This window comes from Hipposideros armiger, unplaced genomic scaffold (genome assembly GCF_001890085.2).
Source record: "Hipposideros armiger isolate ML-2016 unplaced genomic scaffold, ASM189008v1 scaffold_174, whole genome shotgun sequence".
Taxonomy (NCBI): domain Eukaryota; kingdom Metazoa; phylum Chordata; class Mammalia; order Chiroptera; family Hipposideridae; genus Hipposideros; species Hipposideros armiger.
This window is the reverse complement of record NW_017731524.1, coordinates 2,793,299-2,807,222: the sequence shown is the minus strand read 5'-3', so window position 1 is coordinate 2,807,222 and position 13,924 is coordinate 2,793,299. Positions and strand designations below refer to the sequence as shown.

Genomic DNA, 13,924 nt, shown 5'->3' with positions numbered 1-13,924 from the left:
ATTCAGGACAGGTGGAATTTGGTAAGATTGAAGTTGATAACAGGTACCTGACTGCAAAAGCATTATTGAAGTCATTTTCAATTGGAAATGAAAGAGGCGATGCATAAACTGGTCATATAAAACAGAACCTAAACTAGAGCTCAGGCAAATCAAAATACCTTTATGGAAAACCATGTTGCCCCTCACTTGTTCCATTCACAAAAGTTACACTTTATTATGCTGCTTTTATCAAGGAATATCCATCATTGGTTAAAAATAAAATAATATATTTCTGAGTGTTTGGCTTAAAAGAAATGGAAGAAAACAAATAGATGGCAAGCTGATTTTTCTACTTAGGTTTCTAATTGTACTGCTTACAAATCTAGTTAGGCTTTCAGTTTCTCCATTTTATTCTCCCCTCTTTTTGTGTTTCTTTCAAATGCATATCACATACAGCATGACCAGGGTACAAAATGTGAAAGCTATTCCTAAAATAAGAATGCTTTTTCTAGTTGCTGTAACCTAAAGCTTAATGTGTAAACAAACAGGAACGAAATAGAAATACATTGTAATATGGATCACTGCTATCTGCCTCATGCCATTTATGTGCAAGGTACATTGGGAAAGTGAGTTGCTGCCTACCAGACACCTATCCAAGTAGTGATCATTTTTATACTCTTCTTCAGCTGCATGTTGCAAAATATTAATTGCACATGAACTACATGAAAAAATTATTTCTTATTTAAAAACACAAGTTCTCCTTCAGGGCTGATGAGGGCAGGATGGGGGCAAATAAGTTCAGTCTTAAGAATTACTCTTAGGTTTAGATCGCAGATCTACCTTACACTGTACTCTTGGATGATTCTTTCAACTTCTGTGGGACTATATTTCTTCATTTATAAAATAGGAGGAGAAAATTCTACCAGATAAATATTAATGTTGTAGTAAATATTAAGTATAAATGTTTGTTAACTACATTTTTAATAATCATTATTTAATTATTTAATTTATGATTGTAAGGAGTCTGTAATATTTATCTGAATGTTTACTTGATTTGTATGTACACTCTGAAGTTGATTTTAAAAGCACAGTTTTCATTCCTCGAATTCATTTTTAATGCCCTGCATTTTTTTATAGCACAGGGTTAAGTCATTCCTCATTGCTTATACATTTCATGTTTTCTAAATGCAGTTCACTAAAAAAGTGATTACACATTAAATCTCTGGGCGGTGGAAGGGGGAGATTTAACTTTATCAGGTCAAGGATTGAATTCTTTTTTAGCATCCTCAGATTGATCACTGTGTACTGCTGATCATATAGTAATGTCCTCTAAGGACTTACTATTTGAGTGAAAGCTTTTCAGCAAAAATATATAAAGCTTCGGGGGTTGCTGGTTAGCTTAGGTGGTTAGAGCGCAGACTCATAAGACCAAGGTTGCCAGTTTGATTCCTACATGGCCCAGTGAGCTGCGCCCTCAACAACTAGATTGAAAACAATGACTTGACTTGGAGCTGATGGGTCCTGGAAAAACACACTGTTCCCCAATAAAGTTTAAAATATATATGCTTTGTAGTTCCCGTGCATTGGTATATACATAATTGCTTACATTTAGTTTCTCAACTATGAAAACGTTTGCCCAATAAACTGTAATGCTTGGGATTTCAAGAGGAATCCATAGTTTTAATCCACTGGAAGACCTGGGATTACATACTGTCAGAATTATACTTAGCTCTTTTCTTTAGTTTAATTCCAAGTTATATATTGGGTTGTTAGAAAAGTCGTGCTGTTTTTCATTGCAAAAATGCATCATGACTTTTCCGACAACCCAATAGGTAGTAAACACATTAATTCCTATAGCATAATGTCGCCACCAGTCTAAAACTGGTGGTAACAGTAACACCTGTGGTAAATTGAGCTTTCAATAGCAATTATTTTCCTCTATTAACATATGGTTCACTAGAATGTAGGGACAGAAAAGCCATATTAAAAATTATAAACAGCTGTTTCTTTTTAAGATATTTTCCCTTAAACTATATTTTAAGGAAAATAAAAAATATGCTACTCATATTTTTATCTTTCTGAAAGTATAACACTTATTTCTTCTATTCTAAAAGTAGCCCAGATGCACTGTAGAAAATATGGAAAACTTAGGGAAAAAGTAAAAAAGGAAATATCGATCACCCACAAATTCACCAAATGGAGAAACCATTATTAATATTCGGGAGTAGTTTTTCTAGTTTTTTGTGTTTGTTATTTTCATACATAAAAACAACATCTTGGGGAGGACAAAATTAAGTTCATTCTTTATATGCAGTTTTATATATTAACATTTTTTTTAAGCTGAGTCATCCAGCCACCTGTTGGCAGCTCAGCGGCTGCTCAGCTCAGGCCGGGAATCAAACTGCTGTTGGTTGCTCAGAGCTCAAACTCTTGAGCGAGCTCTTAACCTACTGAGCCACTCGGCCGGCCCCCTATATTAACATTTTTAACTTAACATTATTTAGATAGTATTTTCCCATGCTGTTGAATATTGTTTCTCAAACTTAGCTGATCATTGGAATCGCATGGGATGCGTTTTAAAGCACTGGTGGCTGTGCTGTATCCCAGCCCTACTGCGTCTGGCCTCTGTACCTTTAAGGTCTTCCGTAGATGATTCCAGTTCATAGCTACAGTTAAAACCATTGTTCTAAACCTTTTCCTGTGTTTATGCTCACCTTTTTGTTTCTAATATTTATTCCTAAAAATAAGACAAAGTTAAATATTTGTGTATAGATCTTTGTCAAAGTGCCAAATTGCCATATATGTCCAAATGCAAGTCCCTGCATTAAATTATCCCTCATTTTCCCGGGAGGAAAGTTTTGTAACCAACTTGAATACGTAAGCTCGTAGACAATTTAACTTTAATATTATAATATTTTAATATATTAAGTTAGTTACAAAACAAATTCAAAGTCACATTTTCTAGAAAATAATATATGTTTTAAAATATTAAATTTTTCCAGACTCTCAAATTTTGTGGTGTTATTTACTTCAGTATCTTTACATGCAACTTCAACATCGGTGTCTGGGTCCTCACCAGAGCCATTCTGTAAGTCATCCAACAGTTTTCTGGAACACATCATCTCAGTTCTTGTCTGACTTGCTTGAGATGCAGCACTGTTTAAATCAATTATGATGTTGCCCCTGGGATTTTTTTTTCCAAAGCCACCTAAAGTACTTATTCGCATGATTTTGAGATGATATATATAGATATAGATCATATATATATAGATATATGATCTATATCTATATATATATGATATATATATTAGGAAGATTATATATACCGGCCACCTTTTGAAAGCTTCTTCACATTGCCAACTCTTGAAATTTTGCAATATATAAGAATATCGAATCAATACGTTGTACACCTGAAACTAATATAATGTCATTTGTCAATTATATCTCCATAGAAATTTGGTTATTTCGCCCACTGTGAGATCAGGGTTTTTTTATCTCTGAAATTTGATGTATTCCATTACCGTGAGATAGCGTTATAAAAATAATCTTAATGGTGAACATTTTGTGAAATCAAAATCAGGTTTCATCTGATAGCAGAGAAGATTGATCTGACTGAGAATGGTAAATATCATTGCATGTTTTAAAATAGTAGCACAGAACATTTGCCTCAGGCCCTGGAGTGAGACTATGGACTAGGGTAAAGATTTAAATAAACTTTTTAATCTCTAAAAGTCTATAAGGCATGTTTTCCTCTCATGTGTAGTGAAACTTTAATTAATATTTTAAATTAGTCACTGAATGATGATGATAATAATTTAAAACCAAAAGAACAAAAAGTTCTAATCATGAGGTAGGAAAAATAATCCTATAATAGTTATCTCTCTTTTTTATTAAATTTACAAATGTTGTGAGAATAGTTTTGGATTATTACTTTTAAAGAGAATGGGAGACAAAATAATAGACACAATTGAATCTCATCACTAGCATTAATATTGCATTTAACTTATTTTTTTCAAATTATTAGTGGGCTTTATTTTTTAGCACAAATTTAGACTTAGCAAATATTTTGGCAGTTGTACCTAAGAATTCCATGTGCTCATCCTAACGCTGCACTTTCCCATATTATTAAAGTTTCGTGTTAGTATAGCACATTTGTTACATTTAATGAATTAATGAACCTATATTGGTACACCTTTAATTTACCTCAAGGTTCATTCTTTGTATTGTACAGTTCTGTGGGTTTTGACAAACGCATAGTGACATGTGAACATCATTGCTATAACCTACAGGGGAGTTTCACTGCCCTGAAAATCCACGGTGCTTCACCTATTCACCCTTCTCTGCCTTCCCCCACGCCTCTGGCAACCACTGATCTTTTTACTGCCTCTATAGTTTTGTCTTTTCCACAATGTCATACAGCTGGAAACATTTATTTGTAGGACATCTTTGCATGCTTCGTGAGGTACAAAGTGATGGCATTGTAAGAAAATAGGAATAAAAACGAGCTTCCTGGACTTCCTTTTTGACACTTGTTTTAGGACGCTGCTTCTTTACCTCATTTGACTATAGTTGAGTAGGATTCAAGTGGTTTAATATCTTGTGCACAATGTTATCTAGCAACTGTGATTGAATATTCACCCATTTATATTATGTGGTAAAACAAAATATTATTTATTTGCTAAACATCTGTAATTTACATACATAACACATTATGTTCCTATCTAGACATGTTTGTCAGCCTTTTCATTGCTTAGGAATGTCTGCTATTAATTTTTAAAATGCATAAACAGAATCCACTCTGTCCTTCACCACCATATAGGGGAATCCTTCTCACCGCATTCTACCCCACACAGGTGCCAGACCAGAGTTTCAGATTTACAGTCAACCGTGAACATAGATTCTGATTGCTTTGGGTAAATAATATGATTCATGAACGTCCTGGGAAATACATAGGTCATGGAAAAACATAATAACTAAGAAATAAGGAAAATGTGGGATAAATTTTTATGTGCGTATTGAACCCTTTTTAAAGGTTAGCATTTCACTGCGCTTGTGAAAGCATAAAAACATAAATGTGAAAGCACAGAGTCCATTCTATTATGTCTATATGGCGAATTTTCTCAAATAATCCATCATTTCTTAAACTAACACTTGAGAGATTAATATAAAGCAGTTGAATTAAATATTCATTCAAATTTCTTCCCGTTACATGTAGTAGATAACTCATTCAGTACTTCCGAAACCAAGTTCCAGATTGTCAATGTAGGATATTTTTACTTGTTTACTTTTATTCTTTCATCTGTGCTTTTAAAGGAACTACAGTTTATCTCTCATTCGTTAGCACACTTGGCTTTAATTTTTTTCTTGGTCAGTTTCAATTCACATTTATGTGACATTTGTTTTTAAGAGTTTGCCCTTGAACATGTAGAGTAAAGAATAAAAATCACTGGGCTGAAAACAAGGTAAATGATGACCATGAGGACCCATGCAAGACGAATCTTGAAAAATGGGCTTTCGTTTTTATTAAAATAAAACAATAGAGTAGAAAGTGAAATGCAGGCTCTATGCACAAATGGATTTTCAGTGACTTTTACACTTAGAGCCAAAATGGCCAGTCAGAGTTGCAGGTTGGTTGCTTCCATTAAGCTTGGTGCTCATAGCTTTATAATTTTATTTATTAATGAGGGAAAGGAAGGCATGAAAACTAAGGCATGTACCTACTATGCACCTCATGTGAAAAAAGGAATCCATCTCTTTAATTATAATGTGCTTGCATTTAAAATAATGCCATATAACTTAAATACTGGAGTGATCAAAAGATACAGAATCATAGATTAAGTTTATTTCCTTTTTACATGAAGTGCAGTAAGTTACTTTCGGCACCTCCCATAAAAAATGTACATGTTCAATTAATCATCAAGTCAGACAAGGGAAACTTATATAAAGTAATTTTCTACTGAGACACAAAAAACAGCAAATATTGCTCTGCTGTTGCATCCTGTGATAAGACAAAGAATGGCCAATATCCCATAACAGTTATTGTAATATATTTATGTATTATTGTCATAATGAATACAAACTTAACTATGGATTTATATAGGTTATTTATATTATGGAATTAAGAAATCAGATCAATCAATTAAGATGTATTACATCAATTGTTACATGATGTGGACAAATCCATGTAATCTAAAAATACAGAAAAGAATTAGTTTTGGGACGGCCGAGTGGCTCAGTTGATTAAGAGCTCGCTCAAGAGTGCAAGCTCTGACCAATAGGTTCGCCAGTTCGATTCCCAGCCTGAGCTGAGCTGCTGCTGAGCTACCAACAGGTGGCAGGATGGCTCAGCTAAGAAAGAAAAAGAAAAGAATTTGTTTCAAGGGACTATCTTCTGTATTTTAAGAGAAAATATGTTTGTTTAAAATCATATGTGGACCCTAAAAATGCTCATAATATCCCGACTTGTTCAGCTACTTTTGTAATATACATCTCTGGTTGTTTAGTAAACACTATGCCTCTACAGTGGCTGAATTATTGTAACCCTGTGTCAGAATCTATCTTAGGTTGGGTTCAGTGAGTTATGTCACTTCTGAGAGTTATAGTAATTGATTTGGTATGTTTGGAATTTTTAGACTAAAAGGGAAAACTCAGTTGCTTCTCTCCCACATTTCTCAGTATTATTTAAAAGCACTAATACCCTTAATTCAATCTTTACAACAATTCTATGAGTTTGGAATTAATATTACTCTTTTATAGGTGGATAAACTCAGACCTAGAGAATTTTAATGATGATACCATGATTGCACTGCAAATAGGTGACAGGGTAGGTCATGAGTTAAAGTGTTTTCTGTCCAAATCAAATTTCCTTTCTATAATAACCACACAACAGGCTATAAAGTAAAGTTTATTATAATAGTTAAGCCAGGAGGTATGTAATGTTAGGCAAGTCACTTTACAGTCTTCTAAAAACTGCCATGAGATTATTTCTCAAAAAATGTTATTATAAAGATAAAATTAAACCTAATTTATTTTAATGCTGGCTGGCTGGCTGGCTAGATGAATGGATGAATGCATAGATGGTTTGGGACTTCCTGTTTGTGGTTACATGTGTATGTGGGTGTGCATGTGTGTGTACATATACACCACTTCTCTAAAAATCCCTGGTGCCATTAAAGTCAAAACAAACAGCTTATAAATCTTGGCTAACATTTAACAGAATATTATCCAAATGGTCCTCAACCATGACTACACATAAGAATCTCTGGAGGGCTTTTCAAAGATAGGGTGGTGTGCAGACATTTTTTTTTTAAGATTTTCGTGTTATAAAAAGATATGACTAGCATTAAAAATGCTTTTTTGTTGTTGTTGTTCTTTTCAACTGATGGTAATGGCTGACTGTAGGAAACACATCTAATACTCTGGATACTAACATTAGGAGGTTTTAGACTCATTTTTACATTCTTTCAACAAATTTCCAAAAGGTGAAGTTACATTTTAAAATGTTTATTCAGGAAAATGATTATCTGATTAGAAAAGCTCACATGTAACCCCCGGATCACTGAGAGGCATATGTTCACTACAATATTATGTATAATATTATACATAATATTTTATTTATATTATGAATAAAATTGACTGTAAGACTTTTGAAGAAAGTGATAATATGTGGCAAAGTAATCTTGTTTATATTTATCTTGAGATTTTCACATACACAGTTTTTATGAAGTATGTTGTTAAATTGACCTTGCACTTTTGTGTGTATGCAATTATTTCTTAAGACATTTTATTTAAAAAGTTACTTGTGGATCCTTTCAAGTGATATTATATAATCTTTTTGAAAATGAAATTATTCTCATTCTCTTTGACAAAACATCCAGTGTTTCCTTACAATCTTCATGTCTTCAGAAGGAGCACTGTTTCTTTAGATAATATTGAATTTAGTGTTGGACTGTCTTCCCAGGGGAGAGCAGCAGAAAGTCAGCGCATGTTACCATTCCCAGGCAGAAATCTCAATAGGCTTTTAAATAAAACAAACAAACAACAGAAACAACAACGCTTAGTTGGCGCCGCTGTGAGTTGTCCATAAGTGTTCTATCAAGAATTGAGTAGTTAGTAACCAGGGGTAAAATTTTAGTATGAAATCCTTTCTTTGTTCTTTTGTTTCTCTTCCTCATTGTGCTTAAAACTTACAACTTTTCCTTATTATTTCTGGGTTTTTCAGTGTCCCTACCCCTTAGTTCCCTGATAACATACCCATATCTTCTCTCATTTTCTCAAATACATCTAGTTCTTTTATTTAATTTTTAACTGCTCTAAGTTCTTCTCTTTTGGTGTTTTCCCTTGGTTTCCCTCAGCTTTCATTCTCTTGTTTGTCTCCTGAGTTCCCATCACCTCACTACAGCTACACATAGATGGATTCAAACCTCAGAACCAATGCATTTCAATGTTCCTCTTTCTGAAAGTAAAGAAGTGAATTCCTCATGCTGACTCCAGAATCAAGCCTTTCTGGTCTCTTCTCTTTCCTAAAAGGAGGAGCAAGAGTCTGCCATAGCTGTTTTGAAACTAGACATCAGCAATATTGCTGGCTTTACTTGTATGTTTGAGCTACCTGAATCTGGAATCATGGATGGCTTCACCTGCCCCATGATCACAGTAGAAGCGATTAGTATGGGCTGTGAGGTTATGATATGTCAACACTGTAAATAGTTGAATGGTTCAATAAAGGCCGTCCTCTTTACTGATGAGGTGTTATTTTTGGACATACTGGCTGCATTTCAACTGCTACATGTGAAAAAGGAGCCAGCATGTGCCTCTGTGGTGTTTATGCTTATATATTCATGCATAATGTATCCAGGGTTCCAGATAAGGTAATCTGTGTCCAAAGGTTTGGTTTATCCTTCCTAGTTTTTATGAGTATTTTCTGTATTTTGGTGTGAGCTCTTGCAAAAGCTATATAGTTCTCAAGTATTTGAAAGCTCCTAAGGGCTATTAATATTTGGCCTTCGTAGCTTTCTAATATATACAAGAGAATTATAAGAGACACATTCTTCTGTTGCTGTAAAACAGCTTGCAGAGTAAATATTTTTCTTAATGAAGGATTAAGCAGATACCTACAAAAGGTGGACTCCTGCTTGTGATCTAGCGAAGTCTAAGCAGGTTGCAAAGCTCAGTGAAGCTTGATATCACAGAAGCCATCGCTTTACAAATAAACTCCATATTTATCACTTCCTGTATTGTCATAATCTGCTAAAGTGGTCTTTTGTCTACATTATAAAATGCTTCTATAATGATGAATTACATCTCAGCCCTTGGTTTATTAACCTGTGTAGGAAGCTTGTTTTTAATAGATAGGAGGAGAAACTTTGGGGGTAGAAGTATCCATTATTTTCAAAATTAGGATTTGGAATATGTCTAATATAGTAAAAAGAGAGAAATTAATTAAGACTAGATTTGAAGTCAAACAGTATTTGATAATCTGTGCTTAATGACATTTTATACTTTTAATGATAAACCAGTTGGGATATTTTATGAAAGCAGCCTTTCATAAAATAAAAAAGAATTTCTGTATGGGTATAACATACTAATAAGAAACATCTTACATTGCTGTACAAAGAAATTAGATGATAATGCTGGGGACCAGTTGGAATACTGTTCTAGTGAAAAGACTGCATAATGCTAACAGCTTTTATAAAAGTAGCTCATTTTATGGTGGGTTTTTTTTTCTTTTGTTTCTTAATGTCTTAGATTAAAAACTTATTTCTCAGTTTCAGCACATGAAATGAAATCTTGTTACTTAGAATTTCATGCAGTAGATATTTTGGATAATTCATTTTTATCTTTTCTAATTCTTATCTTTTTGTGTATCAGTAATCATGTTAACTTAGAAGCAAAAAAAAAAACAAAAACAATAAAACCTCAACCCATTTCTCTTTTTAGTTGATTTGGTACCATTTTTTTACTTATTTTCTTTCTTTTCTCATTGTTGCAGAATAAAATTCCCTTACACTACTGCCTATTGTATGTTTTGAATGGAGCTATAATTTATATTGTATAAAGAAAGGTTTTAAGAAACATGTTTTGTTCCTTTAAGTGTATGCTCAAGTTCTGGGGGAAATAGCAAACCAAAATCTTTTTATTAAACAAAGAATGAAATGTACCAATTTAATATAATTTTAGGCATTGTTGTTCTTATACCATAATGAAGCTGAAATAAAGTTTTTGGTCTTTTCACACAATAGAACAGTAATGTCTGTGTTAGCTTGGTCAAATTAGATAAAACCAAAATGATCTGTTATGGTCGAATTCTCTCTGTTAAGGCTAGACTGACACATGCTAATAAAATTTGTGAGCCATGATGAGCCTCAGAAGTAGGCATCCAATAAGTACTTGTTGAATTTGAGCAAGTGTAAAAATGAATTATATTCATGCCTAATAATTAAATGCTGAGCCCATTAGTCTTGGGGCTCACTATATAGACTCTTGGGGTCATTATTATTATTAAATTTTGTTCATTGAAACTTCAAAGAATGAAAATGAACTTGGACAAACTTATTTTCATTGGCTTAAATGAAACAAAACAGTCAGACAATGTAAAATTTCCAGAATAAGTTTTTTCTAAAATTATTTCTTAAACAGTACATTGTAGTAGTTCTGTCCATTATTTTGAGAAAAATGTTGTCATCACTAAGTTATGATCCAATTATCAGAAATAATTTGTACTGAATAATGTGATAATTGGGGGTGGGAGGTTGGAGAACTTTGTGCCCCATTTTAATGTTCATGAAAATGGTATGGTAGCTCTTGCATCAAATATGAAAGTTTTCCTAATATTGTTGCCAGGTAATATTATGCGTCCAGATTATGATAGTTGAGTAAGGGTTAGGTTATGAAATTGTAGAATTCTGTAGCTGGAAAGGATGTTCAAGGTTATCTAATCAAAATTCTTATTAGTTTATAACTGAGGAAAATGAAACTCATAAATGCTGGATGGGTCAAACCAACAAAATGAATGTTTTTAATTAAATAGGCTGTACTTATACAATTTTAAGTGCATAATCCTTTGCATACTGAACTTGTCTTTTAGAAGATGTTGTGTAAAATTACTCCTCACTTTTAGGTTCCTGTGGCCTCTTTTCTCCTCCCTAGAGCACTTACTTCACTGGATTTTCACAGTTGTGCCTCTCTCTCCCAATAAGATGAAAATGTCTTTATAGCAAAGGTCTTGTTTTACTGTTTTGTACTTTCGTACTCTCAATTTTAATCATAATGACTGTCACAGAGCCACCCTTTAAATATTTGGGGAATGAATGACTGTCCCTTAGCAATAAAAGAAAAATTAATAAGCATTCCAGTAATAAATCTTTTCATCTATTAAATTGTGTGATTAACAAAGATAAATATGTATTCCATTTTTCTCCCTGCAGTCTCCAAACGTCCACAACTACCCCGATATGGAAGCTGTTCCCCTGTTGCTAAATAATGTGAAAGGGGAACCTCCGGAGGACTCGTTATCTGTAGATCACTTCCAAACGCAAACTGAGCCAGTGGACTTGTCAATCAACAAAGCTAGGACATCCCCCACAGCCGTTTCATCCCTCCCAGTTTCCATGACAGCATCTGCCTCCTCACCTTCTTCAACTTCAACCTCTTCTTCGTCTTCTAGCCGCCCAGCCTCATCCCCAACTGTTATAACATCAGTATCTTCAGCATCATCCTCGTCGACAGTATTAACTCCAGGGCCCCTGGTTGCCTCTGCATCTGGTGTAGGAGGCCAGCAGTTTTTGCACATTATCCATCCCGTACCGCCTTCAAGCCCCATGAATTTACAGTCGAACAAACTGAGTCATGTTCACCGCATCCCTGTGGTGGTACAGTCGGTGCCTGTTGTCTACACAGCTGTGCGGTCCCCTGGAAACGTGAACAACACTATTGTAGTGCCGCTTTTGGAGGATGGGAGAAGTCATGGCAAAGGTAAGGGACATGAGCAAAGCCTTGATTTATTTCAGCACTGGAGGTAACTGCTTTTATTCAGTGAATGAGCCCTAAGTGATATGCAAATACGGTGCATCCAAACAAGATTAAGGCACAAGACAGAGCCACCAGTTGATCAGCCATTGAGTGGAGCACAGTGTAATAGGAAGTAACCTTATATTTATAGAGGTATATCATCGGTATTGCTTATCTGTATTTTTATGTATCAAGTCATTTCATGTCAGAATTCAGATACCTAAATTTGCAAAAGCGTTTACCTTCAAATACCCAGATGGGAAGAACAATCTATAGCTAGCATAACTGTTAAGTACAAATGCATAAATCCCTCCTAGAAATGATCCATTATGAATTTTTTAAAAAGTGAATCAGCATGTTACTTCTTGGAGTTGTTCAGTTTGGAACTTATTTGGATGACAGTAATGCAAAATGCCGTGAAGTGGTAATGCTTGGAATCTGCTCAACTTGTAAATTAAGTTGCCATTAAAATAATTTTAAAGTTAGGTGTTTGGCTACAAAAATATCATGTAGCTTGAATTCCTATTTTCATATAAGTCTAAGTTATTTTAAATAACAGGATGGCTCAGTGTGATGGAAATATTTCAACACACAATATTAATATTCCCTTCCAGGGTTTAGAAGGCGGGAATATACTTTGCTACATGACTGTATTTAATAATACCTAGTTATTTAATTATATATGATAGTTTGCAGCTAATTATAAAGTTATTGATCTACTCCTAAGTTCTTTTTTTGTTTCCAATTTTTACTAGAAGGAACTTGTAATAGCATTATGTTTTTGATTTTTTTTTTCTTCCCTTCCCGGGAATATAAAAAATACGCTATCCTTCTATAGAAATGTAAAATGCCCATGATCATTGATTTATTCCCTTTTAAACTGAATGCATATGTATATATTTTGTCTTCAGAACCTATAAATGATGATGGATTAAGACTTTATGTTGTATTACTTTTTGCTTTGAATACTGCATTACTACTAAGGCCCATGATTAAAATATGATTAACGAACACATAAAACACTGCCTTCTCATGAAATGCTAGTAAATATGGTTGTTTTGGTTCTTGTAGAAGGTAGGTACCAATGCATAAGAGTAACATTTGATTGTGAACTTAAAGAAATTTTTGCAAACATACAATACAAAATAGTGCATCCACCCTTGGTAAGTTATTGTTTATGAGTACTGCTATGAGTTTCTTCACAACACATGGAATAAATGTCACCTTCCCAGTTTGCCAAGTGAAAAATCTCATGACTCAAAATAATCAGAGAGATTATACTGCAATTTTGAGATGCAGACACTCTGTACTTACATGTCAATTTCTCTCTCTCTCTCTGTCTCTCGTGCTGTGTGGTCAATGGTCAAGAACTAGTCCCACCACCCTCCTCATGAACAGGTAGAAGAAAAAGAGGGAGTAGGGAGTCTTTTCATGGATTTTACTTGAGCTGAACCCTAATTGATATCACTAATACTTCTGATCAAAATGAGCTAGTAGATTTGAATAATAACATAACTGAAGGATACCTCAGGTCTTTATTTTCTTTTATAATTATAAATGTTTTTATTACCTTCTTAAGAATTAGGAATTAACAATTAGCAAAAATATAACATGGCATATTGCATTATTTTATGCATGTGTATATCTGTGTACCATAGAATCCAATCTTTGTGCAAAACCACTTAAGAGAAATACTGCTTTTATTGTGAAGTTGATTGATAAGGATTTTTTTTTTTTTAAGATTTTTATTGGGTAATTGGGGGGATAGGAACAGTGCTGGGGAATTAGGGGAAGGGGAACAGACAAGTTGCTCTCGTTTTTGTTCTTCAGTCTAGTTGTGGAGGCCGCTGCTTCACTGGCCCAAGTTGGCACCATCATTGCGCTCTTCCCTGGCGAGGCAGATCAGTCGCCAGCTTCTGGACGGCCGCTCACTGCGGCT

At 34.1% G+C, this 13,924-nt stretch overlaps 1 protein-coding gene across 7 annotated transcripts in view; it reads left to right on the top strand.

Annotated features, from left to right (window-relative positions):
• The window catches only part of KLF12 (KLF transcription factor 12), a 529,300-nt gene that overhangs the window by 368,389 nt on the left and 146,987 nt on the right, over window positions 1–13,924 (top strand). For all 7 annotated transcript variants that reach the window (XM_019652141.1, XM_019652137.1, XM_019652140.1 and 4 more), the window contains one exon: window positions 11,403–11,949. In XM_019652141.1, coding sequence (XP_019507686.1) covers window positions 11,403–11,949 — 547 coding nt within the window. The remainder of the gene's footprint in view (window positions 1–11,402; window positions 11,950–13,924) is intronic.